The sequence below is a fragment of the Salvelinus alpinus genome, chromosome 23 (genome assembly GCF_045679555.1).
Source record: "Salvelinus alpinus chromosome 23, SLU_Salpinus.1, whole genome shotgun sequence".
Taxonomy (NCBI): Eukaryota; Metazoa; Chordata; class Actinopteri; order Salmoniformes; family Salmonidae; genus Salvelinus; species Salvelinus alpinus.
In genome coordinates, this window is record NC_092108.1 from 27,621,458 (window position 1) to 27,647,460 (window position 26,003).

The 26,003-nt window shown below is 41.5% G+C and overlaps 1 protein-coding gene and 1 pseudogene across 1 annotated transcript; one reads left to right on the forward strand and one right to left on the reverse strand.

Annotated features, from left to right (window-relative positions):
* The first annotated feature begins 8,425 nt into the window (after positions 1 to 8,425).
* On the forward strand, positions 8,426 to 24,679 carry LOC139550700 (tRNA selenocysteine 1-associated protein 1-like). Its single transcript, XM_071361777.1, has 9 exons — positions 8,426 to 8,627; positions 9,993 to 10,090; positions 10,983 to 11,082; positions 11,543 to 11,595; positions 11,804 to 11,935; positions 12,407 to 12,526; positions 12,686 to 12,923; positions 13,075 to 13,120; positions 23,345 to 24,679. Exons 1-9 carry the CDS (start codon positions 8,592 to 8,594, stop codon positions 23,485 to 23,487), a joined length of 966 nt encoding a protein of 321 aa, XP_071217878.1. The 5' UTR covers positions 8,426 to 8,591; the 3' UTR covers positions 23,488 to 24,679.
* Positions 24,680 to 24,945: 266 nt separating this feature from the next.
* Positions 24,946 to 25,713, reverse strand: LOC139551250 (fat storage-inducing transmembrane protein 1-like; annotated as a pseudogene).
* Between the last annotated feature and the right edge of the window lie 290 nt (positions 25,714 to 26,003).

The following is a 26,003-nucleotide window of genomic DNA, read 5'->3' on the forward strand; positions in this document are numbered from 1 at the left end:
AATGACTAAATACGCTGTCGTGATTGGTTTATTCAAAATATTTAGGAGGTAATCATGGGGGCGGAATAGTATCCGTTAGTCTGATTGGTGGAAAAGGTAGACGTCGACTTCCTGAATAATCAACGACAAAAGAAAACTCAGTGGAGACCACTGAGTATTTAAAGAGTTTATTTACGTTTTTATGGGAGTAAAGTCAAACCTTGTAAAAAAAAAAACAAGACAGCTATGATGGAAACAGTAAATTTCGGTTCAATTTTATCAATGCAGATAGGTAATTTGTTTGTTCACATGGTGGAATCTTTTATGTCAGTAAAAATAATTATGCGACAAAAGCCGGTGGAAACTACTTTATGCGCACATATTGATACAATAACCTTCATATCGAAGTAAACTTGGAATCACGTGATGATATGGTGTGTGGTTTGGCCTCCCACTATTACTCGGGAAACCATGCTATTAGGCTACAGATTAAATCAATTATCATGAATTTAACAGGGTGGTGCACCTTGATGAGTTTGACGCAATGAAAATTTAGGGTCTTATTCTGGTGACATGATAATCCTTGCTTGACTACCATTTGAAAAATACAAGTATTCTGGCTCCTGAGTAGCGCAGTGGTCTAAGGCACTACATCTCAGTGCGAGGTTCAGTCCTGGGCTGGAGTCCCATAGGGTGGTGCACAATTGGCCCAGCGTTGTTAGAGTTTGGACCGTCATTGTAAATAAGAATTTGTTCTTAACTGACTAGTAAAATAAATATATAATCTCTCATGCCACTTGCCTACCTGAACTGTATCGTACTCCCTGACGAAGGCCATGCAGCCGAAACGCGTCGGTTTTAAAAAAACTTTGTTTCTATTGAACATGCCATACTAATAAAGGCATTTTAATTAATTATATGAAGAGTGCCTTGGTCCTCCTTTCTTTTTGATGTATCTGTGAGCTGTTGGCCCATGTGCCAAGCACAGAGTAGGCGCATTTGCTATTTTACCCAACAGTTTTTGTGACCACAATGACAAAACTATATCGGTAGTGTTGAAAATGCAATACACATTGAACTCTAGAATTCTTTTTTTGTACATTAAAACTTGAGTGAAAAACTACAATTTGTGTGCACTTCGTCATCAAGATTTTTATCCAAAACAAGTCAGTTTGTGGATACTACACTGGTGGGGTAAATGTGCATATTTTCTTTAGGCGAATGTTTGAGAATTCATATGAAAATATGTCGCTAATTGGATGGAAACCTAGCTAGTGATGAGGAAATAAATGCAAGATTTGTCCATTCTTGCAAGTTAATTTATTGGAATTTCCGGAGGTGTGGTCTTCGACATCACTTCATGACCTTTCGAGATGCAGAAACTTGGATGAGCGAGGTTCGACTTCAAACAAGGAAGCAAAAAATATATAATCCATTGTTCTATACTGTGGTAGGCGGTTTTAGCAACAGCTGTGCTGGACTGTGGTCGACATGGATGATAGTTCTGATGGTATGGGTGGGGATGACGAAAGTCATGGACCTGGATGGTCTGTGGTGAAAAGGAAAAGGAAAAGGAAAAAGAATGTCCCTGCTATAAGCGCTGCTGACAGCATTGGCAGTTCTAGTGTTGAGAACGTGAAGAGGGTGAAGGTAGTGAAAAACAAAAGTAATGATGTGTCAGAGTGGAAAGTTGTAATCGTGTTTGACGTGACCACAGGGTCTCATATACACCTTATTCGATTAACCAATGCCATTAAGAAAGAGATAGGGGAAGTCACATGATCCCGGTTCATTGGTAATGGTAGGCTGTTAATATTTTGTTCTGACCATGTTCAACAAGGGAAGATTCTAAACATGAAAACTCTCAATGGGAAGAAAATCACAAGTCATGTCCCTGGAGCTTCGGCTAAGCTGAGGGGGCGTGTCATTTAAAAACCCTTGAATGAGTAGGTGTGTCCAAACTTTGACTTGTGCTGTATATGTACCAGTGAGTGAAGTGGGTGAGAAAAGGAAGGTGGTTCCTTGGTGTACTGAAGAGTGCACTGCAGCTATTCGAGAAAGAAATTGGGCTTACATAGGAATATGACTCCTGAGAGTCTAGTTGATTTCCAAAAGAAGAGAGCTTAAGGATATAGGGTCATTAAGTCTGTGAAGAGAAATACATGGAGAGAGTTCTGCTCTACAATAGGCAGGGGTACTGAGCTGGGGGGATGTATGGTCTATGTTGAAGAAGATGACTGGTAGAAGCAAGTCCACTTGAATTGGGGGTTATACCTTCTGGTTGGAAACGTGCAGTAATACCTTTTGTAAAGCCTGGAAAGGACCCTTCATGTGCTGATAGTTACAGACCAATAGCACTTGTGTAAACTTGTGTAAACTGATGGAAAAGATGACAGTCAATAGATTGTCATATTTCCTGGAACATAGAGGTTTATTGAGACAATGTCAAAGTGGATTCTGTAAAGGTAGATCTACTTTGGATGCATTAGTAAAGGTGAGCAATGAAGTTGAAAAAACTCTGGTCATGAAAGAAATAATGGCTAATGTCTTTTTTGACATTGAAAAGGCCTATGACACTATGTGGAGAGAAGGCCTATTGATTAAGATGGAAATACTTGGTATTGGTGGGAGATTATATAACTGGGTTTTGGCTTTCTTATTTAATTGCTCTTTTCAAGTTAAAATTGGATCCATTTTATCTGATGACTATGGAGTTGACAATGGTATACCTCAAGGCAGTGCTATCAGTCCTATTTTGTTCAAAATTATGATTAACGATGTGTTTTCGAATGTAGGTAGGGTTATTGGGGCTACCCTATATGCTGATGATGGAGCTATTTGGAAGAGGGGAAGGAATGTCTCTCATGTAATCAAATCTATTCAACAAGCTATAGTGGATGTTGAAAGATGGTCGATTGACTGGGGTTTTAAATTGTCAGTGGTGAAGTCTTGTATGTTATTCTCGAAGAAAAAAGTTGCTGATAATATACAGTTGTTTCTGTATGGACAGCCTATGGGGAGGGTTTCTAAGAACAAATATTTGGGTGGTTCTTAGAAATGGTTCAATGAGTGATATACATAGAAAGATCATATCATAAATGTTGAAACAGAGTCTAAGATGGTGGTGAATCTTATGCGCTCAGTCTCTGGTTATGAATTGGGTGCTGACAGACAATCGTTGATGGATATTTATAGCGCTCTTATCAGGACTACAATTGATTATGGGTGTATAGTTTATGGAACAGCGGCAAAGACGGCTTCAGAAGCAGGACAGAATCCAGTATATAGCTTTAAGGATATGTATTGGTGCATTTAAATCAACATATGTACGTGCCTTACTTGTGGAGTCAGATGAGATAACTATGGATATACGGCGAAAAAAAATGTAATTCGCTTATTGGGTTAGGTTGAAAGGCTGAGCATCCCACTGCTACTGTTCTAGATGACTGTTGACGCCGTTCTCCACGGCGTCTCCGGACTCTGTCACGTCTGTCACATGTGCTCATGTGCTCAGTGTGAACCTGCTTTCATCTGTGAAGAGCACAGGGCGCCAGTGGCGAATTTGCCAATCTTGGTGTTCTCTGGCAAATGCCAAACGTCCTGCACGGTGTTGGGCTGTAAGCACAACCCCCACCTGTGGACGTCGGGCCCTCATACCACCCTCATGGAGTCTGTTTCTGACCGTTTGAGCAGACACATGCACATTTGTGGCCTGCTGGAGGTCATTTTGCAGGGCTCTGGCAGTGCTCCACCTGCTCCTCCTTGCACAAAGGCGGAGGTAGCGGTCCTGCTGCTGGGTTGTTGCCCTCCTACGGCCTCCTCCACGTCTCCTGATGTACTGGCCTGTCTCCTGGTAGCGCCTCCATGCTCTGGACACTACGCTGACAGACACAGCAAACCTTCTTGCCACAGCTCGCATTGATGTGCCATCCTGGATGAGCTGCACTACCTGAGCCACTTGTATGGGTTGTAGACTCCGTCTCATGCTACCACTAGAGTGAAAGCACCGCCAGCATTCAAAAGTGACCAAAACATCAGCCAGGAAGCATAGGAACTGAGAAGTGGTCTGTGGTCACCACCTGCAGAACCACTCCTTTATTGGGGGTGTCTTGCTAATTGCCTATAATTTCCACCTTTTGTCTATTCCATTTGCACAACAGCATGTGAAATGTATTGTCAATCAGTGTTGCTTCCTAAGTGGACAGTTTGATTTCACAGAAGTGTGATTGACTTGGAGTTACATTGTGTTGTTTAAGTGTTCCCTTTATTTTTTTGAGCAGTGTATATATATATATCATACACACACACACATTTTTGTAATAATGACAATTGCAACAATACTGAATGAACAATGAACACTTTTATTTTAACTTAATATAATACATAAATAAAATCAATTTAGTCTCAAATAACAGTAGAAAATATGTTAAAACGAACCACCAGCTTTCATGGGTCTTCAATATTCCCAGTTAAGAAGTTTTAGGTTGTAGTGCAGAAAGCCGAGCTTGTCTGCATGGTCCCCTGTCAGTCTGCTCCTCCGCGAAACACAGACCTTATTTGAAGTAGATCAAGACATTCTCTATGGAAGACATGAACGGTAAAATAACGAAGGAACCCCTTTCAAGTTCAGCCGCAAGTTATTACAGGAATTATAACGCGTCGACTATTTCTCTCTAAACCATATACCTTTGACTAATCCGGAAACTATCACCTCGAAAACAAAACGTTTATTCCGTTCCGTATTTTATCTAACGGGTGGCATCCATGAGTCTAAATATTCCTGTTACATTGCACAACCTTCAATGTTATGTCATAATTACGTAAAATTCTGGCAAATTAGTTCGCAAAGAGCCAGGCGGCCCAAACTGTTGCATATACCCTGACTCTGCGTGCAATGAACGCAAGAGAAATGACACAATTTCACCTGGTTAATATTGCCTGCTAACCTGGATTTCTTTTAGCTAAATATGCAGGTTTAAAAATATATACTTGTGTATTGATTTTAAGAAAGGCATTGATGTTTATGGTTACGTACACATTGGAGCAATGACAGTCATTGATTGATTGTTTTTTATAAGATAAGTTTAATGCTAGCTAGCAATTTACCTTAGCTTACTGCATTCGCTTAACAGGCCGGCTCCTCGTGGAGTGCAATGTAATCAGGTGTTAGAGCATTGGACTAGTTAACTGTAGGGTTGCAAGATTGGATCCCCCGAGCTGACAAGGTTAAAAATCTGTCGTTCTGCCCCTGAACGAGGCAGAACGTTCGTAGGCCGTCATTGAAAATAAGAATGTGTTCTTAACTGACTTGCCTAGTTAAATAAAGATTAAATAAAGGTGTAAAAAATAGATATATTTAAAAAATTGGCAAATCGGCGCCCAAAAATACCGATTTCAGATTGTTATGAAAACTTGAAATCGGCCCTAATTAATTGGCCATTCCGATTAATCTGTCGACCTCTAATCAGGATGCTCTCGATGGTGCAGCTGTAAAACGTTTTGAGGATCTGAGGACCCATGCCAAATCTTTTCAGTCTCCTGAGGGGGAATAGGTTTTGTCGTACCCTCTTCACGACTGTCTTGGTGTGCTTGGACCATGTTAGTTTGTTGGTGATGTGGACGCCAAGGAACTTGAAGCTCTCAACCTACTCCACTGCAGCCCCGTCGATGAGAATGGGAGCGTGATTGGTCCTAATTTTCCTGTAGTCCACAATCATCTCCTTTGTCTTGATCACGTTAAGGGAGAGGTTGTTGTCCTAGCACCACACGGTCAGGTCTCTGACCTCCTCCCTATAGGCTGTCACATTGTTGTTGGTGATTAGGCCTGCAAATATTGTGTCATCAGCAAACTTAATGATGGTGTTGGAGTCGGGCCTGGCCGTGCAGTCATGAGTGAACAGGGAGTACAGGAGGGAGCTTAGCACGCACCCCTGAGGGGCCCCCGTGTTGAGGATCAGCATGGCGGATGTGTTGTTACCTACCTTTACCACCTGGGGGTGGCCAGGATCCAGTTGCAGAGGGAGGTGTTTAGTCCCAGGGTCCTTAGCTTCTTTGCCCGCTTTGAGGACGACGTGAGTAAAACATTTAAACATGTTAACCCTCGCAAGGCTGCTGGCCCAGACGGCATCCCTAGCCACGTCCTCAGAGCATTCAATCGCTCCCTATCCCAGTCTGTTGTCCCCACTTGCTTTAAGATGGCCACCATTGTTCTTGTACTCAAGAAGGCAAAGGTAACTGAACTAAATGACTACCGCCCTGTAGCATTCACTTCTGTCATCATGAAGTGCTTTGAGAGACTAGTCAAGGATCATATCACCTCCACCTTACCGGCCACCCTAGACACACTTCAGTTTGCATGCTGCCCCAACAGGTCCACAGGCGATGCAATCGCCATCACACTGCACACTGCCCTATCCCATCTGAACAAGAGGAATACCTATGTAAGAATGCTGTTCATTGACTACAGCTCAGCATTCAACACCATAGTACCCTCCAAGCTCATCATCAAGCTGGAGGCCCTGGGTCTCAACCATGCCCTGTGCAATTGGGTCCTGGACTTTCTGACGGGCTGCCCCCAGGTGGTGAAGGTAGGAAACAACATCTCCACTTCTCTGACCCTCAACACTGGGGCCCCACAAGGGTGCGTGCTCAGCCCCCTCCTGTACTCCCTGTTCACCCACGGCTGGTTGGATGGAGGAAAAAGGGGGATGTTTGCAAGCCGAAGAACATCATCCCAACCATGAAGCACGGGGGTGGCAGCATCATCCTGCAGGAGGCAGCAAAGCACCCCCAAAGTTAAAGCTTGGTCGCAAATGGGTCTTCCAAATGGACAATGACCCCAAGCATACTTCCAAAGTTGTGGAAAAATGGCTGAAAGACAACATAGTCAAGGTATTGGAGTGGCCATCACAAAGCACTGACCTCAATCCTATAGAAAATTTGTGGGCAGAACTGAAAAAGCATGTGCGAGCAAGGAGGCCTAGAAACCTGACTCGGCTTTGTCAGGAGGAATGGGCCAAAATTCACCCAACTTATTGTGGGAAGCTTGTGGAAGGCTACCTGAAACGTTTGACCCAAGTTAAACAATTTAAAGGCAATGCTACCAAATACTAATTGAGTGTATGTAAACTTCTGACCCACTGGGAATGTGAGCTGAAAATAAAAGCTGAAATAAATCATTCTCTCTTCTATTATTCTGACATTTCACATTCTTAAAATAAAGTGGTGATCCTAACTGACCTAAGACAGGGAATTTTTACAAGGATTAAATGTCAGGAATTGTGAAAATCTGAGTTTAAATGTATGTGGCTAAGGTGTATGTAAACTTCTGACTTCAACTGTATGTACTCTATTTTACACCATCTATTGCACCTTGCCTATGCCACTCGGCCATCGCTCATCCATATATTTATATGTAGATATTCTCATTCACCCCTTTAGATTTGTGTGTATTAGGTAGTTGTTGGGGAATTGTTAGATTACTTGTTAGATATTACTGCACTGTCGGAACTAGAAGCACAAGCATTTCGCTACACTCGTATTAACATCTGCTAACCTTGTGTATGTGACCAATGCAATTTGATTTGAGCTTTGAAGGCACTATGGTGTTGAATGCTGAGCTGTAGTCAATTAATAGCATTCTCCTTTTGTCCAGGTGTGAAAGGGCAGTGTGGAGTGCAATAGAGATTGAATCATCTATGGATCTGCTGGTGCGGTATGCAAATTGGGGTGGGTCTAGGGTTTCTGGGATAATGGTGTTGATGTGAGCCATGACCAGCCTTTCAAAGCATTTCATGGCTACAGACTTGAGTGCAACGGGTCGGGTAGTCATTTAGGCAGGCTACCTTAGTGTTCTTGGGTACATGGACTATGGTGGTCTGCTTGAAACATGTTGGTATTACAGACTCAGACAGGGAGAGGTTGAAAATGTCAGTGAAGACAGTTGCCAGTTGGTCAGCGCATGCTCGGAGCACATGTCCTGGTAATCCGTCTTGCTCTGCGGCCTTGTGAATGTTGACCTGTTTGAAGGTCTTACTCACATCGGCTGTGGAGAGTGTGATCACACAGTCGTCCGGAACAGCTGATACTCTCATGCATGTTTAAGTGTTACTTGCTTCGAAGAGAGCATAGATGTTATTTAGCTCGTCTGGTAGGCTCGTGTCACCGGGCAGCTCGAGGCTGTGCTTCCCTTTGTAGTCTGTAATAGTTTGTAAGCCCTGCCACATCCAGCGAGTGTCAGAGCCGGTGGGGATGGGAGAGGGTCTATTAGAAGTTAGTAGGGCTCTTTTTATTTTCTCAGAAGTATTGAGTTAGGTAGGAGGATTTAGAAATGTTGTAAACCTTGATTGACCACACACTCCAGTACAGTAGATGGCGGCATGCACTTTTAAAGTTGGTTTGCGGACCGCCATATATCATGATATATGATAGAAGTAGAAGAAGACGAGGAAGAAGTAAACCTCACATAATTTCACTATGCAGCCCTTTGAAACAACGCCAGTTTCGGGAGGAGGAGCTCGCTAACGTTAGTCATTAGCCAGCCATTCGTAAACGTAGCTACCTAACTTACATATTCGCATTTATTGGAGACCCTCCGACAATAAACCACCAAGATGTTCAACAGAATGACAAGCCTTTGGATGGGTGATGTATGTTTGCTCTGTTTTAATAATTTTGCATTAACGTTACTGGTAACAAACGTTTTAGCACAGACAATTGTTTTAGTTAGCTAACTTAGCTATTTTAGCAACGTAATTTACTAACGTTAGATACCTCACAACAACTTTTTGGGAGACGTAACGGTAATGTCTATGGTGTTATTTTAAAAACAGGATAAGAAATACAGTCAATGGTGTATTCGCAGTATTTACTTCTCTAAAGTAACGTTAACGTTCCCGACAGTTTGGTTAACGTTTGCTTGCTAACGTTATGGTGATGCTGCCCTGGCTGGGCCTGACGTTACTAACCATGGCAGCGGCTTGTAATATTCTATTAGTAGTTAGTAAGTTACTACTAGCACCTAATAACTGCTACTTCTGAGCGGTAGAAATGTGGGTTAACATTTGTTGTATGTAATTCTTTGGCCACATTAGCACTATTTGGCTAGCTAGGTAGGTCTATCACTTATAATCTATCAGTATTATCTCTACATTGATCTCAATTTCCTGGCTTGAGTTTGTACATTTCATGGATATGAATGGGATATTTTAAGCAATTAGACCTGAGGAGGTGTGGTATTTGGCCAATATAACGTTACCACTGCTAAGGGCTGTTCTAAGTCGCAACGCAGCTCTGGAGTGTCTGGACAAAGCCCTTAGCCGTGATTATATTGGCCATATATCACAAACTCATGAGGTACCTTATTGCTATTATTAAAAAGTTAACATTTTATTTTTACTAATTACATTGTTTTGTCATACCCGTGGTATACGGCTTAATATACCCATCAGCATTCATGGCTCGAACCACCACGTTTATAACAGACTTTGTACCATGGGTATGACAAGACATTTTACTGCCCTAATTACATTGGCAACCAGTTTATAATAGCAATAAGGCACCTCAGGGGTTTGTGATATATGGACAATATATCATGGCTAAGGGCTTTGTCCAGGCACTCCAGAGTTGCATTGTGACTAAGAATAGCCCTTGGCTGTGGCACATTGGCCATATACACACACCTCCTCAGGCCTTATTGCTTAAATATACCATGGCTTTCAGCTAATCAGGGCTCGAACCACCTAGTTTATAATTGCAATGGGTATGACAAAACATTTCATTTTACTGCTCTAATTATGTTGGTAACCAGTTTATAATAGCAATAAGTGACCTCAGAGGTTTGTGCTCTATAGCCAATATACCACTGCTAAGCACTGTGTCCATGTATTCTGCGTTGCGCATAAGAACAGCCCTTAGCCGTGGTATATTGGCCAAATGCTACACCCCCCTCTGGCCTTATTGCGTAAGTGTATATTTTACAGACAACTACTCAATAATCTTTATCTTCTTTATAGCTGGACCCATACATGGATGAGAATTTCATCAAACAGGCCTTCAGCACTATGGGCGAGACGGCGTATGGTGTTAAGATCATTACCCACAGAGTAACGGGGTATGTTAATCACAGACGTGTTTAATGTAGTGAGTGATATCATGTGTTTAGCTAGCTCTCAAACCCTTCTCTCCATGGGGTTTTCAGCCTAAAAGTTGACAAAACAAAAAGGAGAATAGACGAGGTACCACTGTTACGCAATTAGAGCAAGCAGGTATGATTTTCACAAGAAGGCACCAGAGCCTGCAATGCTATCAGGTTCCAACTAGATAACAAGCCTGTGAAGAGCATGAGTTGTGGGTAACATTTGCCAGCTTGAGCTAGCTAGCATACGAACTCGGTAGCACAGAGTAGATCCTCCATGTGACGTCGAGAAAAATGTATATGTGGGTAGTTCCGAAGATATCCTCAAATAAGTTAATGAATATAACCAGATTGGGACCACAACTAAGTCTTTGACCACACTGTTACTTTGGTGATTAAAAACTCATGCTTCCTACTCTTTAACATTTAGAGCAAGTGTAATGAAAGTCCCCCGGGAAGATGCCTTCATCAGTAGACGCTAATGGTAGTTAGCATATATGAATGGGCTAGTGTTTAGCATTTGTTTCCATCTTTGAAAGTAGGCCACTGACCAGTTTGTAATACACACTGTGGCATTGTATATAGATCAAGCCATTACATGCCCAAATGTGCATCTGTCACTGATCAAAATACAATCTAATTGGACCCCATCAGCTACAATGTCAAACCTAAAACATCACTTGTTATAGAACCACCTGGTGTAATTCCAGTGAAGTAGTTAGTTTACTTACCACAGCGCTGTGAATTGATACTGAAATTCCAAAATACAGTATTTGTGGGATATTATTACCCTACATTGTTTTTTTTCTGTCCTGTTTCTAAATGTGGGTGTATCATATTGTCACTAATACAATCTCTTGTGCTACAGAGGATCGGCAGGCTATTGCTTTGTGGAAATGGCAGACGAAGCCAGCGTTGACCGATGCGTTCACAGACTGAATGGGAAGCTTGTTCCTGGATCAAATCCGGTGAGCACTCATTATATGCTTGACATTTCTAATATTCATAGTTCATTTAAACAACTTACTGATTATGTATTAGTGGACAACCACCCTCTTGTTTTAGTTTGATACTTTTTTCAAAATGTGTTGTGTATAGCGGAGCTTCACTATCATTGGCCCCCACCTTAATTTGAGGTTGATGGAACAGAATATCTCAAATTTACATGACAGCCAAGTTACTGAGCTCCGTTTTCTTCCTGATGGTGGTGGTTGAGGCTGTTTGTAAATTTACTTTGTTTGAAGCTGGTGAATAAACTCTGTTAGGAACTAACTGACGAATGGGATAAAGCCTGTACTGGGTGGTGGAGGTATGTAAACCAAATAAAATGTCCTTTTCTAATATACTCTTTATTTTCTAGCAATATGTCCTTACTACACGCATTTGTCTTTGAAGGTGCTTGATTGCTTGTTCTTTCTTCCTGTATAGCCCAGAAAGTTTAAGTTAAACTATGCAACTTATGGGAAACGGCCAGAAGCTGGGTAAGCTGTTAACTTTCTTCCTCATTTTGAGGCATTCTTCTGTTGTTGGAACCTGCAGTAACGTGTTTATTATGTACACTGCTCTGTGATATTTTCCACCTACAGAAAAATAGATTGTAAAAAAAGAAACCGCTAGACGCTATGATGTTGGTAATTTAGGACACCTTGGTTATATATCTTGCTCTCTGTCCCTCATGGCTCTGCTCAGCCTGGAATTTTCAGTCTTTGTCGGAGATCTGTCTTCAGAGGTGGACGACTACCAACTCCATCAGTTCTTCCTGAAGAAGTACCCTTCCTGCAAAGGAGGGAAAGTGGTCTCTGATCAGTATGGTAACTCCAGGTATGAGCGCTGAACAGACATAGTCATGTTATTTGGTGATGCTGGTAATGCACCACCTGATTTGAACACAATTTGAATTTAATTTCTGCTTCAGATTGATTAATCTGACATTTCATTACATTTAAATTCCTTGGAAAATCGCATGACATTTTTAACAATATATTTGTTTAATTGGATTGTGTGTAGACATATTTGTGTCTTGCGTATCTTCACCGCTGGTATATTTTCCCCAAAATACTGGAAAAGGTTTGTTTCTGACATTTATGCTAAAACTATTGTTTTCCCCATATAGGGTAAGCAAGAGCAACTCACAATTGAAGTGATGCTACTTCATATTAAAAGTAAAACAACAAGTTTCAGTTCTACCATACCATTTTTGTTTTCTAATTAATTACGTGTTTGATAAGCATGATACGCTAAGCCCGGAGAGAACGTGTGCTCAGGGTTTTAGTGTTGTGCTTGGTCTCGCAGAGGTTATGGTTTCATCAAGTTTGGGGACGAGAACGAACAGAAGAAAGCCATCGATGAGTGTCAGAACGCCTCAGGCCTGGGGACGAAACCAATCAGGATCAGCATAGCTGTGAACAAGAGGTATGGTTCTATTACTGTGGAAATTATACAATATTAGGTTTGATTAGTGGCATGCCGGTCACTCTTTGTTGAAAGTTGATCTCATATGCATGATTGTCCTCCTAACTTGACATCTGCTGAACCTAACAATTTCCCACCCCGTGTTTCCTTGCTTTTTAGCCATAAAATGAACAGCTATAACAACCAGAACCACAACTCCTACCACAACAATTACCAACAGCCGTACTATCAACAACCCAACCAGAACTACTACCCTCATTGGGGCTATGACCAGTACAACAGCTACAACTACGGTGGCTATGGTCCCTATGGAGGGTACCCTGCTCCAGGCCCCCATGGGATGATGGGACCCCCACCTCCCATTGGCATGCCCACAGACATGCAGACTTCCTCCGAGGTAAGGCTTCCTGACAAGCTCCTGGGATCTTCCCCCTCATAATTCCCCGTACCTTATCCCATAATGTAATGATATGTCAAAAAAGGATTGCCAACAGTCATCCTCAAGGGTTCACAATGATTCATTTCAGTTGTCTTGTCTTTCCCATTAGCAACCGCAGGAGTCCACAGATGAGCCTGAAGAAGAGGCAGCAGAAGGTAAGTCCTCACTATCCTATTATATGTACTAAAGGAAAATGCAATGTGCTGCAGATAAGTTATTTGTTGTTTCTTTTAACCTTTTCACACGTTCCAACACACAGGTGTGATCGTTCTACAGTGGTCCCTGTAGCGTACGATCAGACTGGTGTGATTAGAACGCTTATTTAGAACGTACAGTTTCGAATGACGCAACAATCAGCGTTTGAGTTGGCCACTGTTTTTTCAGAAACATTTTGCACAAACACAGTCCTTACAAAGTTATGTTCAGAATGTGAGCTGTTTATTTTTGGGTACAGTGTTCAGACATTCACAGAAGTAGCTACAGCATAACACAATCATCCAAACCGGAAAAATGTTGGCTACATTTGTCCTAGAGCTTTCTGATGAAAGATTGACGTAACACAAGCGGTCATATTTTTATAACTCGGCTGACAAACTACAAAATGAATTAGCTAATAGCAATTACTATTTATAATTAATCACATCACAGGTGAGCTCACCATTGATCAAAATAATTGAGTAAAACACTTTTTAGGAATCGAAAGTAATCCGACGATGGGTAGTTTGTGCGTGCCGCCATGCTTGTTTTTTTCGCATCAACCAGAGAGGAGACAAGATGAGTTTGGTCTATTTATACTATGCATGTTGAAGGGGGTGTGTCGTCTACGATCATTCACTAACGGAAGTTTACCTGAAAGATGAGTGAACCATTCCTTCAAGTCATTATAACATATTTGGTCTGACCAATTACGTGACACCCAGAATGCTTTATATAATGTATACAAACATGGCGCAACACATAGCTGGCAAATAGCTTAGCTCATTATAATCAGTACAACCTTAAAGTATTTTACACACATCATAGGTGTCCATTACAATATATGCAATAATCAGAATACATTATTTTTCACCAGTAATTGTAAATGTGAATAAAACTGTAAATACATTATGCTCCATACATACGCCTACAGTAGAAACGACAACACAATATACAGAAAATAAGGAACTTACTTTGATAGGAATGCACACATGTATAAGGAAAACAACAAGGAAGGCAAAGCGAGTGCCAGCAAGAAAGTGTTCCAATTCTTGCAGGACTGCACAAATATATGCATACTTTATCTGCGCTAACATGAGTGAAGAGAGAAGTTTATCTGGCTCAGTAAAGCCTCAAACATAAATTGTCCGCATCGCTAAAATGGACTACTATGTCAATGAGTCAGAACACCAATTCAAACTGTTAGAAAATAATTTGAATTTGACAAGTTGAAACTAATTAACAGGCAACATGTGTTAACTGTCCTGTTGCGTAATAATAACATTTTGGAACAGTGGGTGCATTCGGACATTACGTGCCTAAAACGACTCACGCGGGGGTGACCGGTAAGAGATATTTGGAACTCCGGTGTGAAAATGTTAAATGTATTGTTACCATTGCCTGACTGTTACATTGGCCCTGTAAAACATTGGTCACTAACCTTTTCTGAGTCAAAATGCAAGCCGAGATCTACCGCTCAGATTATTTAAAAAAAAAAATATATATATATATATATATATATATATACATATATATATATATATATACATATTTTATTTTTTATTTTTTTTGACTAAAAAAATGTTACCCAATGCAACATTAACCAATTAAAAACAGGTCTGTAGCAATGAGGTTTGTGCAGTAGGTGCAATACATTATCACTCCATATTGGCTATGCTTGAATTGCCCTGCTAATGTTCTTCTCAGACCATTTTGAAGTTATATAAACCAAATGTTAGGTATATCAAGACACTGGTAATAGTAATTGGTCAGTGAGGGGAGGGACGGCGCAGCGGTGAGGCTGCCTCTCACCCGACTCACTGGCTCTCCCTCCGCTGAGAAAAGGGGGCACCGTCTTCCAGCTGAATGCGACACTCAAGTCACACTGCATTATTCTGCTTTATGCACCAATTCATGTTACTCCTATGACCGGAGAAAGTGAAATATTCCTCGACATTAAAAAATACAAGGCGCTAATAATAACCCAAGCTTATCGGAACACTTTGCTATACTTATTCATTGTGGCTGCAGTGCTGGTTGTTGGGAGAACGTGCATTTTATGGCTTATAAGTGTTCACTGTGCTGAGTAACTTAACCATCCATAAAAACAGCAGCTCATTCCTATATTCATTGAGTCTCTCGCTAGTCATGGTTTTAAGTTTTATCTCACGGTATCAACTTTGCTGTGCGTTCGAGGTTTCTTTTTAGTCTATGGCTCGAGGAAACTGCAGACACGGTGATCTGATTGGCCTCCGGTAGGCCTATAGGTGTACTTGATTTGGTCTCCGGGCCTGCCGTTTAGGCGGCGTTCTACTTTCAGACACATGAAATGGTTAAAAATGGGAACACTTTGCCTTCCCGGCGCTAGGGCTGCTGAATCAAGTGCACTTACCGCCATATATCTCACACACTACCGTTCGAAAGTTTGGGGTCACTTAGAAATGTCCTTGTTTTTGAAAGAAAAGCACCTTTTGTCTTATGTCCATTAAAATAACATCAAATTGATCAGAAATACAGTGTAGACATTGTTAATGTTGTAAATGACTATTGTAGCTGGAAATGGCTGATTTGTATTATTATTATTTTAAAAAATTCAATGGAATATCTACAGGTGTACAGAGGCCCATTATCAACAACCATCACTCCTGAGTTCCAATGGCACGTTGTGTTAGCTAATCCAAGTTTATCATTTTAATAGACTAATTGATCATTAGAAAACCCTTTTGCAATTATGTTAGCACAGCTGAAAACTGTTGTGCAGATTAAAGAAGCAATGAAACTGGCCTTCTTTAGTCGAGTTGAGTATCTGGAGCATCAGCATTTGTGGGTTCGATTACAGGCTCAAAATGGCCAGACACAAAGAACTTCCTTCTGAAACTCGTCAGTCTATTCTTGTTCTGAGAAATTAAGGCTATTCCATGCGAGAAATTGCCAAGAAACTGAAGATCTCGTACAACGCTGTGTACTACTCCCTTCACAGAACAGAGCAAACTGGCTCTAACCAGAACAGAAAGAGTGGGAGGCCCCAGTGCACAACTGAGCAAGAGGACAAGTACATTAGTGTCTAGTTTGAGAAAGACACATCACAAGTCCTCAACTGGCAGCTTCATTAAATAGTACCCGCAAAACACCAGTCTCAACATCAGTGAAGAGGTGACTCTGGGATGCTGGCCTTCTAGGTAGTTGCAAAGAAAAAGCCATATCTCAGACTGGCCAATACAAATAAAAGATTAAGATGGGCAAAATAACAGACACTGGACAGAGGAACTCTGCCTAGAAGGCCAGCATCTCGGAGTCGCCGCTTCACTGTTGACGTTGAGACTGGTGTTTTGCGGGTACTATTTAATGAAGCTGCCAGTTGAGGACTTGTGAGGCATCGGTTGCCATTAAAGATATACTTCTCCTTAATGCAACCGCTGTGTCAGATTTCAAATAAACTTTACGGAAAAAGGAAACCATGCAATAATCTGAGTACGGCGCTCAGACGACAAATCAACCCAAAGAGATATCCGCCATGTTGGAGTCAACATAAGTCAGAAATGGCATTATAAATATTCACTTACCTTTGATTATCTTCATCAGAATGCACTCCCAGGAATCCCAGTTCCACAATAAATGTTTGATTTGTTCCATAAAGTCCATTTATGTCCAAATGACTCCTTTTGGTTCGCGCGTTCAGTACACAATCTAAACTCGGGGCAGGTCCAGGGAAAAGTTTAGACAAAGGCATATTACAGTCCGTAGAAACATGTCAAACGAAGTATAGAATAAATCTTTAGGATGTTTTTTTTATTTTTTATATATATTTTATTTTTGCATTTTCCAATTAACATTCAAGACAAAGGTGAAAAGATATTAGACAGCAATAGGACAAAGTAACAGACGAGCGTAACAAAGAAAGAAAAAAGAAAACAAATTATACATACAAACATACAATAAAAAAATAAAAGAAAAAATGAGACATTGGATCATATGGTCACCTGCCGTAGGCTACATATTATACATTACGTGTGAAACATTATATACGGATAATATAGAGATTCATTCAATGTGATGTGGGGGGAGATTCTCCATATAGTCAAAAGGTTGCCAAATTCTGTAAAATGTCTTTAACTTATTCCTCAAGCAGTAAGTAATTTTCTCCTGTGGGATACAGCTATTAACTTCTGATAGCCACATTGCAACTGGCAGGGAGGAATCCAATTTCCATTTCAAGGCAATACATTTCTTGGCAATCACTAGCAATATTTCTGTTAGCTTTATAGTATGGCTTTGCCTAAGATTGGTGTTAGTAAAGTTGCCCAGTAGACAGACCTCCGGGTCTAAAGGGAATGCAACCCCGTGAATTGAGGATATGGTATCGCATACCCCCTGCCAGAAACCGTGTAGTTTTGAACACTGCCAAGTGGAATGGAGGAATGTTCCTTCATCTGAGCCACATCTAAAACATAGGGAGGAGATATCAGGGTTGAACTTGTGCAGTCTAGATGGGGTGATATAGAGCTGATGGAGGAAATGAAACTGGATCAGTCTGTATCTGGAGTTCAATGTGGATGTAACACCATCCCTGCATAGGTCACTCCATAGACCCTCATCAAGATCAATACCCAGATCTTTTTCCCATCTAAGTCGGGGTTTATCTAGCCCAGGCAGTGTTAGTCCTGACATAAGAGCATCGTAAACACGGGAAATGGTCTTGAACAGTGGTTGGTCTGCGTGGCAGAGTTGTTCAATAGGCGACATCTTAGGTAGGTTCCATTGTCCCTTGAGAGACACCCTAATAAAGTTTCGTAGTTGTAGGTAGCTAAAGAAGTCCCTGTTAGGCAAGTGGTATTTCTGTTTCAGCTGATCAAAAGACATAAGAACTCCCTCCTCGTAACAATGTTCCAGAAGAGTGATCCCCTTATCAGACCATGGTCTAAAGTTACTATTCTGGAAAAACATAGGAATCAATCTATTGTTCCATAAAGGGGTTTTAGGGGAAAGGAATCCCCCTCGTCCGAACAGCTCATGCAGTTTGCACCATGCCAGGACAGAATGTATGATTTAAAGGGTTGTCTGTGATGGTTTTTATACATTTTCTGTCCCATTTGTAAAACAATTCTGCCCCAGTGTCATCATTTACCTCAAGCTTTTCAATGTTCAACCATGAGGGAGAGGGACCCTTGTCAAACCTCTGAGCCAGAAACCTAGACTGTGCTGCCCAGTAGTACATTCTAAAATTGGGGAGGTTTAAGCCCCCTTGACTGTAATCAAGGGTCAGTTTATCCAGGCCAATCCTAGGGGTTTTGCCGTGCCAGATAAACCGTCTGGTCAGCTTGTCGAGAGAAGAAAAGAATGCTGCGGGAACAGGGATAGGGAGAGATTGAAACAGATATAGAAATCTGGGCAGGACATTCATTTTAATTACATTGATTCTACCCAGTCGGGTAAGAGGTAAGTCCATCCATTTACAAAGGTCACCCTCCACCTTTTGCAACAAACTGGCCAGATTGAGTTTATAGAGGTTGTTCAGATTACCATCCACCATTATGCCCAAATATGTGAAGCCCATAGGTGACCATCTAAAAGGAAACTTGTGCTTGATGGTATGATGGTCAAAGACAGACAACGGTAAGATTTCACTTTTATCAAAATTGACCTTATATCCAGAGAAAGAACTATAACACTGTAGTAGGATCTGCAAGTGAGAGAGGGAGTGTTCTGGGTTTGTTAGAAATAAGACAAGGTCGTCCGCAAAGAGTGATCATTTATGGGTATGGGGGCCCACCTCAAAGCCATGTATGTCAGGGCACGTTCTAATAGCCTCAGCCAACGGTTCGATGGCGAGGGCAAAGAGGTGGGGGCTGATTGGGCAACCTTGTCTGTTCCCCCTATAGAGAGGGAAAGAGGAGGAGGTAATCCCATTGGTAGCAATCCTAGCTTTAGGAGATTTGTAGAGTGATTTTATCAAATTTACAAACACGGTACCTAAACCAAACTTTTCCAAGACGCGAAAGAGGTATGGCCATTCAACCCTATCAAAGGCCTTTTCAGCGTCGAGGGAGACTGCGACACTAGGTATTTTGTTTTTGTTAGCAAGGTGAATTATATCAAAGAACCTTCTGAGATTATTGGAGGACAATCTATTAATTATGAAGCCAGTCTGATCTGGGTTGACCAACAGGGGAAGACATGACTCCAGTCTCTTAGATAGCATCTTGGTGACCAGTTTACAATCTGTTAAGGAGAGAGATTGGTCTATAGGAGGCACACTTTAGTGGGTTTTTCCCTTTCTTGTGGATTGAGAGAAAGACTCTGGAAAGCAGTTGTCTTCCCTGGCTTTTTTAAGTACCTCCATAAGGTAGGGGACCAACAGCTCCCTAAATTCTTTATAGAACTCTGGAGGGAAGCCATCCTCCCCAGGAGATTTATTAGAAGGTAAGGAGTTAATGGCCTCCAACAATTCAGGAACTGAGAACTGTTCACTCAGGCGCTCGCTCTCTTCCCCTGACAGGCATGGGAGGTTGAGAGAGGAGAGAAAGGAGTCGATCTCTGATAGATCATCGCTTGATTGGGAAGTGTAGAGGTCTTCATAGTATTTCTTAAAAGTATTATTAATTTCAGTAGGGTCGAAAGATATCTCATTAGTAAGAGTTTCTATAGCATTAATTGTCCTCTTACTTTCCTCTGCTTTCAGTTGCCATGCCAATACTTTGTGAGCTTTCTCTCTAAGCTCGTAATAACGCTGTTTTGATTTAGTGATGGCCCTCTCGGCTTGATATGTGTTCAGAATATTATATTTCAGTTTATTTACCAAAAGCCTGTATAGATCTTTAGTCGGGCCTCTTTGGTAGGTTTTCTCTAGCTCGGCGATTTCAGATTCAAGGGCACTCAGTTCCGCACCGTGTTTTCTCTTCAGCCCTTTAGTATAGGAAATGATCTGTCCCCTCAGATAGGCCTTCAATGTGTCCCAAAGAATGAAACTGTCAGGAGTGGAGGGTTTGTTTGTCAAAGTAAAAATATTGATCTGCTCTTTGATGAATGCACAAAATTCAGGTTGCTTTAGGAGTGTAGAATTTAGTCTCCATCTATATGCTCCATTTACCTTGGTAGGAATGGAGATTGATAATACCAGAGGAGAATGGTCACTAAGCAATCTGGGGAGATACTCGACATCTAACACTCTATGAAACAGTTGTGTCGATAGTAAAAAGTTATCTATGGGTGTGAATAAAAAGAGTAGTCCCTATCCTGTGGGTGCAACTGTCTCCAGATGTCTAGCAAATTGAGATCTTTCATGAATGACATGGTGAGCTTGCTGGCTTTGGTAAGAAGTGAGGGTTTATCAGAGGACCTATCAAGAACTGTATCTAAACAAAAATTAAATCTCCTCCAACCAGTAGCCATCCTGGTGGTGCTTGAGCAACCTGAAGGAAGACATTCTGTATAAACATATGGTCATCGAAGTTAGGAGCATAAATATTCAATAGGGTCCAAGACTCTGAAAATATATGCCCCTGCACCAAAACAAACCTGCCAGAGGGATCAGAGATGGTGTTGTTGACGCAGAAGGGGATGTGTCTACTTATCAAAATTGCAGTTCCTCTTGCTTTTGAGTTAAAAGAGGACGCAAAAACTTGTCCTACCCATTCCCTCTTCAATTTCTTGTGTTCACTGGCTGTGAGATGTGTTTCTTGTAAAAACACAATGTCAGCCTTTAATTTCTTAAGGTATTTATAGACTCTTTTCCTTTTAATCGGGCTGTTAAGACCTTTTACGTTGAATGTGACATTTTAGTGGATTAAGCATAGGTTGGGTTTCAAATATGTAACTGAATGGAAATCTATCATATGTAGATAGTTAGGAAATGTTTCAACTTTGGTGTGAACACAGAAGTGAACTATGTGTCTCTTTAGGAAGGAAACAATAAACATAGAAAAAAGGGGGAAAAAATTAAGAATCCCACCCACCCCGATTGTTAGACTAAAACCACAATCCCAACAATCAAACATGAATACACTTGTAGAGATACGTTGCTGCTCGCTTTCCATCTTGCTCTTACTAGCTAAACCTTGGTGTAAACTAAAACCTGCGAGCTCTCTAAATTGAAAACAAACATTGTGAATAGACATTTATGGCTGAATATTTACTGCCCACGGTAAGGGCTGCTTCTTTTTTCGAAATATTAACATAAATGAGGGGGAAAGCAGTGGACCTAAACACACTTATTTGCTTCGCCCAGTGGATATGGACTAAACCAAAATATACTTTCCTGTAAATGTAATAGAACTCACCCCGGAAAGATACGGTTAGTTGTAAATGTACAAATCAATTATAGCGACCGGAGGATATCAGCGGTTCAGTCCGGATAAGAGAGAACAAACAAACTGCATCTTATCCCCCAGAGAGACCGTCCTGGCTCAGACGTTGCTCAGTTCTTTGAGAAAAGTGTACACTTCTCCCAGTGTGTTGAAGAGATGGCTTCGGCCTTTGTACTGAACTTTCATCCGCGCAGGGTGGATGAGGTAGCCGGTGATGTTCTTCTCCTTCAGTGCTTTGGCGGCAGGTCTGAACTGCTTGCGACGTCTGGCGAGATCCGCGCTCATATCCGGGAAAAGGCTGACCCTCTTGCCATCGATGGTGATATCCCCTTTGGCTCTTGCGAGTTGCAGTATCTTCTCTCTGTCTTGGAAACGGAGGAACCTGATCAGGACGGCCCGTGGGGGCTCATCTGGCCGGTGTTTCGGCGCTGATGTTCTGTGGGCACGTTCGATTTCCAGTGGCTTGGTGAAGTTGATTATGCCTAGGACATCCGGGATCCATTGAGTGAAGAAACGGACCGGGTCACGGCCCTCGCTGTCCTCTTTCAATCCCACCACACGGATATTACTACGTCTGCTTTGGTTCTCCATCTGATCTACCTTGTTTTGAGGTAGGCATTGTCCTTTTGCAGTTGTATCAAGATCTGGTCATGTCGAGCGACGGTATCTTCAACTGTGCTAATGCGCAACTCTGCCTCAGTCGTTCTCAAAAGGAGATCATTCATGGAGGATTTCAGGTCGTCAATGGAAGAATGGAGTTCAGCCGTTTTCTTATCAACTTTCATAGAAAGACCTTTGTTACCATCCTGAATTTCCCGGAGGAGAGTAGCCAGCATGTCGGCAGGCTCGCAAGAGGCCGAGAGCAACAGTCTGGAACTGTTGTCTGAGTTATGAGGGCTAATGCTAATCTTGCTAGCTGTAGCGTTATCGTTATCTTGGGAATCAACGACGTTTTGGTCGTCCTTCTTGCCTCTCGGTCGGAGGTCCATGGCTCTTTGGGAAGGTAAGTACTTGACAATTTATCAGCCGATGTTAGAATATTGTTTCAACGTTGTTATTTAGGTAATAATAGAATAACTTTGAAGAGCTCGGTTTGTCAACGTCTGCTCAGCTCCGCGGCATCACGTGCTCTCCCCTTTAGGATGTTTTTAACATAAATCTTCAATAATATTCCAACCGGAGAATTCCTTTGTCTTCAGAAAAGCAATGGAACAGAGCTCGCTCTCACGTGAACGAGCGTCACGAGCTCAAGGCATTCTGGCAGACCTCTGACTCATTCCCCTCTTATTCGGCCCCACCTCACAGTAGAAGCATCAAACAAGGTTCTAAAGATTGTTGACATCTAGTGGAAGCCATAGGAAGTGCAAAATGACCCCATAGACACTGTATTCGATAGGCCAAGAGTTGAAAACCTACAAACCTCAGATTTCCCACTTCCTGGTTGGATTTTTCTCAGGTTTTCGCCTGCCATATGAGTTCTGTTATACTCACAGACATCATTCAAACCGTTTTAGAAACGTCAGAGTTTTCTATCCAAATCTACTAATAATATGCATATATTAGCAACTGGGACTGAGTAGCAGGCAGTTTACTCTGGGCACGCTTTTCATCCAAACGTGAAAATGCTGCCCCCTATCCATAACAGTTAACAAGGTCTACACTATTTCTCATCAATTTGATGTTATTTTAATGGACAAAAAAAATAGCTTTTCTTTCAAAACAAGGACATTTCTAAGTGAGCCCAAACTTTTTGAACGGTAGTGTAGATTTTCTTTTTTACAGTAATGTTTGGTGATTGACAAGGAATGCCTTGAAGATCACTGCTGTGACCAATGCCATGGCTTGTTGGCTTATTTACTCTTTTATTTTCTTCCCTGCCAGACCCCAACCCTCAGCTGGATGTGGATGCACTGAACACAGAATACATGGAGAGGAGCGAGGAACTCTACGATTCACTCATGAACTGTCACTGGCAGCCACTGGATACCATCACGTCAGAAATCCCGCCTTTTTCCAGTTCCTGATCTGTTTCAACTTGTCCTCTGAGTTTAGTATGAAATTAATCTTCTATAAAAGGGTAAAGTCGCACAGAAAATGTCTTTTTTTATCACCAGTCGACACACAGCATGTTTCTTCGCTATTGCCTTTGCCATTTGTATATATTGTCCACATCCTTCCCATCTTGTATTTTTATTTTATGGAAGTAATGTTATTTTTCGCTGTGCACTAAACTTTCCTTCTAAATTATAGCTAAGTCTTTCTGGAAGTGCATTTGTTTTTGGTTTGTTTGATTTAGAAGCTGCATTTTTTTATTTGATTAAATGAAGTAATCAATTGTCATCATCTCCCAGACATGATTTTTGTATTTAACACTGTTTTGAGTACCATCTTATCTTCAGGAAGAAAGAACATTTTAGTTGTGATTCATTTTATTTTCACAGATTAAAAACTTCAAGTTAAGCTTGTATTTCAACAGTTTGTATCACACCTTTTACTTGTGCTTGAAATCTATGTTTATTGGTGCAATATACAGCATTTTGTCTGCCATTTCCTGGTTGCTAAAATTCTAATTGCTTGTTTTGACAAACTGAAATTAAGCAAACTATGTATAGTGTAGAGAATCATTGTACCCTCTAAACCGCTGTGAAATATATTTTCAATAACCAAAAATAGTTTTCAGCTGTTTGAAGCTAATGTACCTAAATTATGAGTAAAAGTTGTAAAAACTAAACTTAAATGTGAAGCATCTACACGTTAGGCTTGCTTTAAATGAGTGACTGCTCTAACTCACATTTCTATGTGAATTTGGTCGGGACCCCCAAAAAGTTAATTCAATTGCTATTGGTCACGCAAATATTTAGCAGACGTTATTGTGGGTATAGCGAAATGCTTGTGTTCCTAGCTCCAACAGATACTTCTGCACTAACAGTGCAGTAGATACCTTTCATTCTCATGATATTCATTTTGTTTTAGACTTGTAATTCATTTGAGCTTTTTTGTGCCTGGAGCTTTTGGAATAATTCTATTAAAGCTGACTTGGGGGGGCAGGATGTTGTTTGGAATGTATTATCTAATTATGTGACAGTGAACATTGGTGCTTATGCAAAGTTTAGCGCAAGTTCATTTAGTCTGGTTTTCAGAAACACAATTTAACTTCTTACTTACATTGCTTGCACTGTCAGATGCATATGTTCAAAAATAAACAGCATTATGTAATCAGTGCTCTATGTTAAGGTCTGAAAGACAGCCAACCAATTTTATGAAGCCTTTCCTTTATCATAAAACTGCTTGTTTCATAAATGTCTTCTCGTACAATAAGTGGATAACTAACAGTTTAAAAAGGACTTGAAATTCTGTTAATATGGTTTAATTCGCCTCTCACTATTTCATGAAAAGGACAAAGGAAAATCATTATGCCAACACTTATGTTTTATGAGATGTGTGTATGGCTCCAACCAATTCTCCCCCTCTTTCACTCAGGCTTAACCCTCTTCTTTCTTGGTTAAGAGTCCAAGGCAATACCACCTGGGTCTGAGGCGGTACCAGTCCTGATATAGGGACCTCCAGCTGAGGCACCACAGGGCCCCTGCTAGGATCTGTGTGTGGAACGCAGAGAAGCAAGAACACCCAGAGGCCCAGCAGGATGACACAGAACAAGAAGAGCAGCTGCAGTGGGGTCCCTGAAGTCCCACCCATAGTCAGGTAGGGCCTGAAAATGGCCTCCTTGGCCAACAGTAGGCAGCAGACACACAGCAAGAAGATGTCATCAGAGACCTCATAGCCGTTTCCCACACACAACTGCTTGCTGCCTCCCGTAGTAGTAGGGCTGGACACCTACAGCACTGAAGGGCTAGTAGAAGCTCCCCTGTAGAGTTCTCAAGGACATCAAGGAGCTTCCAGAACCCCACCCACAGCAGACCTCCCACCATCAGCCGAGAGAGGTGTCGCAGAAAGAGGGATCTGTGCACTGAGGAGAGGAGGCCAACAAAGATGCAGGTCCATCCCCAGCCTAAGCGCAAGAACGCTCTGAATTGTGAACAAACGGCAAGATGATTTGAACATGGTTATAATTCAGCTGTAGATGCTGATTGGTGTAGAATATGTGGATGCAAACAGACTGGACATACCTGAGAAAAGGCCTTGAAACCATCAATAAGGAAATTATGTATTATTGTTTGAGCCCATCTTAATTCTTACCTGTGAAGAAAATGAGTCCTTTTGGCGAAGATGCTGTGTTTGGAGACCCACATGCTCAGGGCGGGTCCAAACACGATCAGACATGACAACAGGTGAAATTGGAACTTCCCATGAGTCCGACGGCCACCAGAAAGCTATTGAGAAACATCTCAATTTACAATCTGGCCTCAACTGAGACAGGAAATAAGCCTCTATCTCTTCCACTGGGTACAAAATAACCCCCTATAGTTTATTTGTGTATCCAATGATCCTGTAGGTTATTGTTTCGGTATTGTTTACTATGCTAGTGGGAGTGACCCTTCCTGCATGTTATAAACCAAGACCTGCAGTTGATGTAAATCAA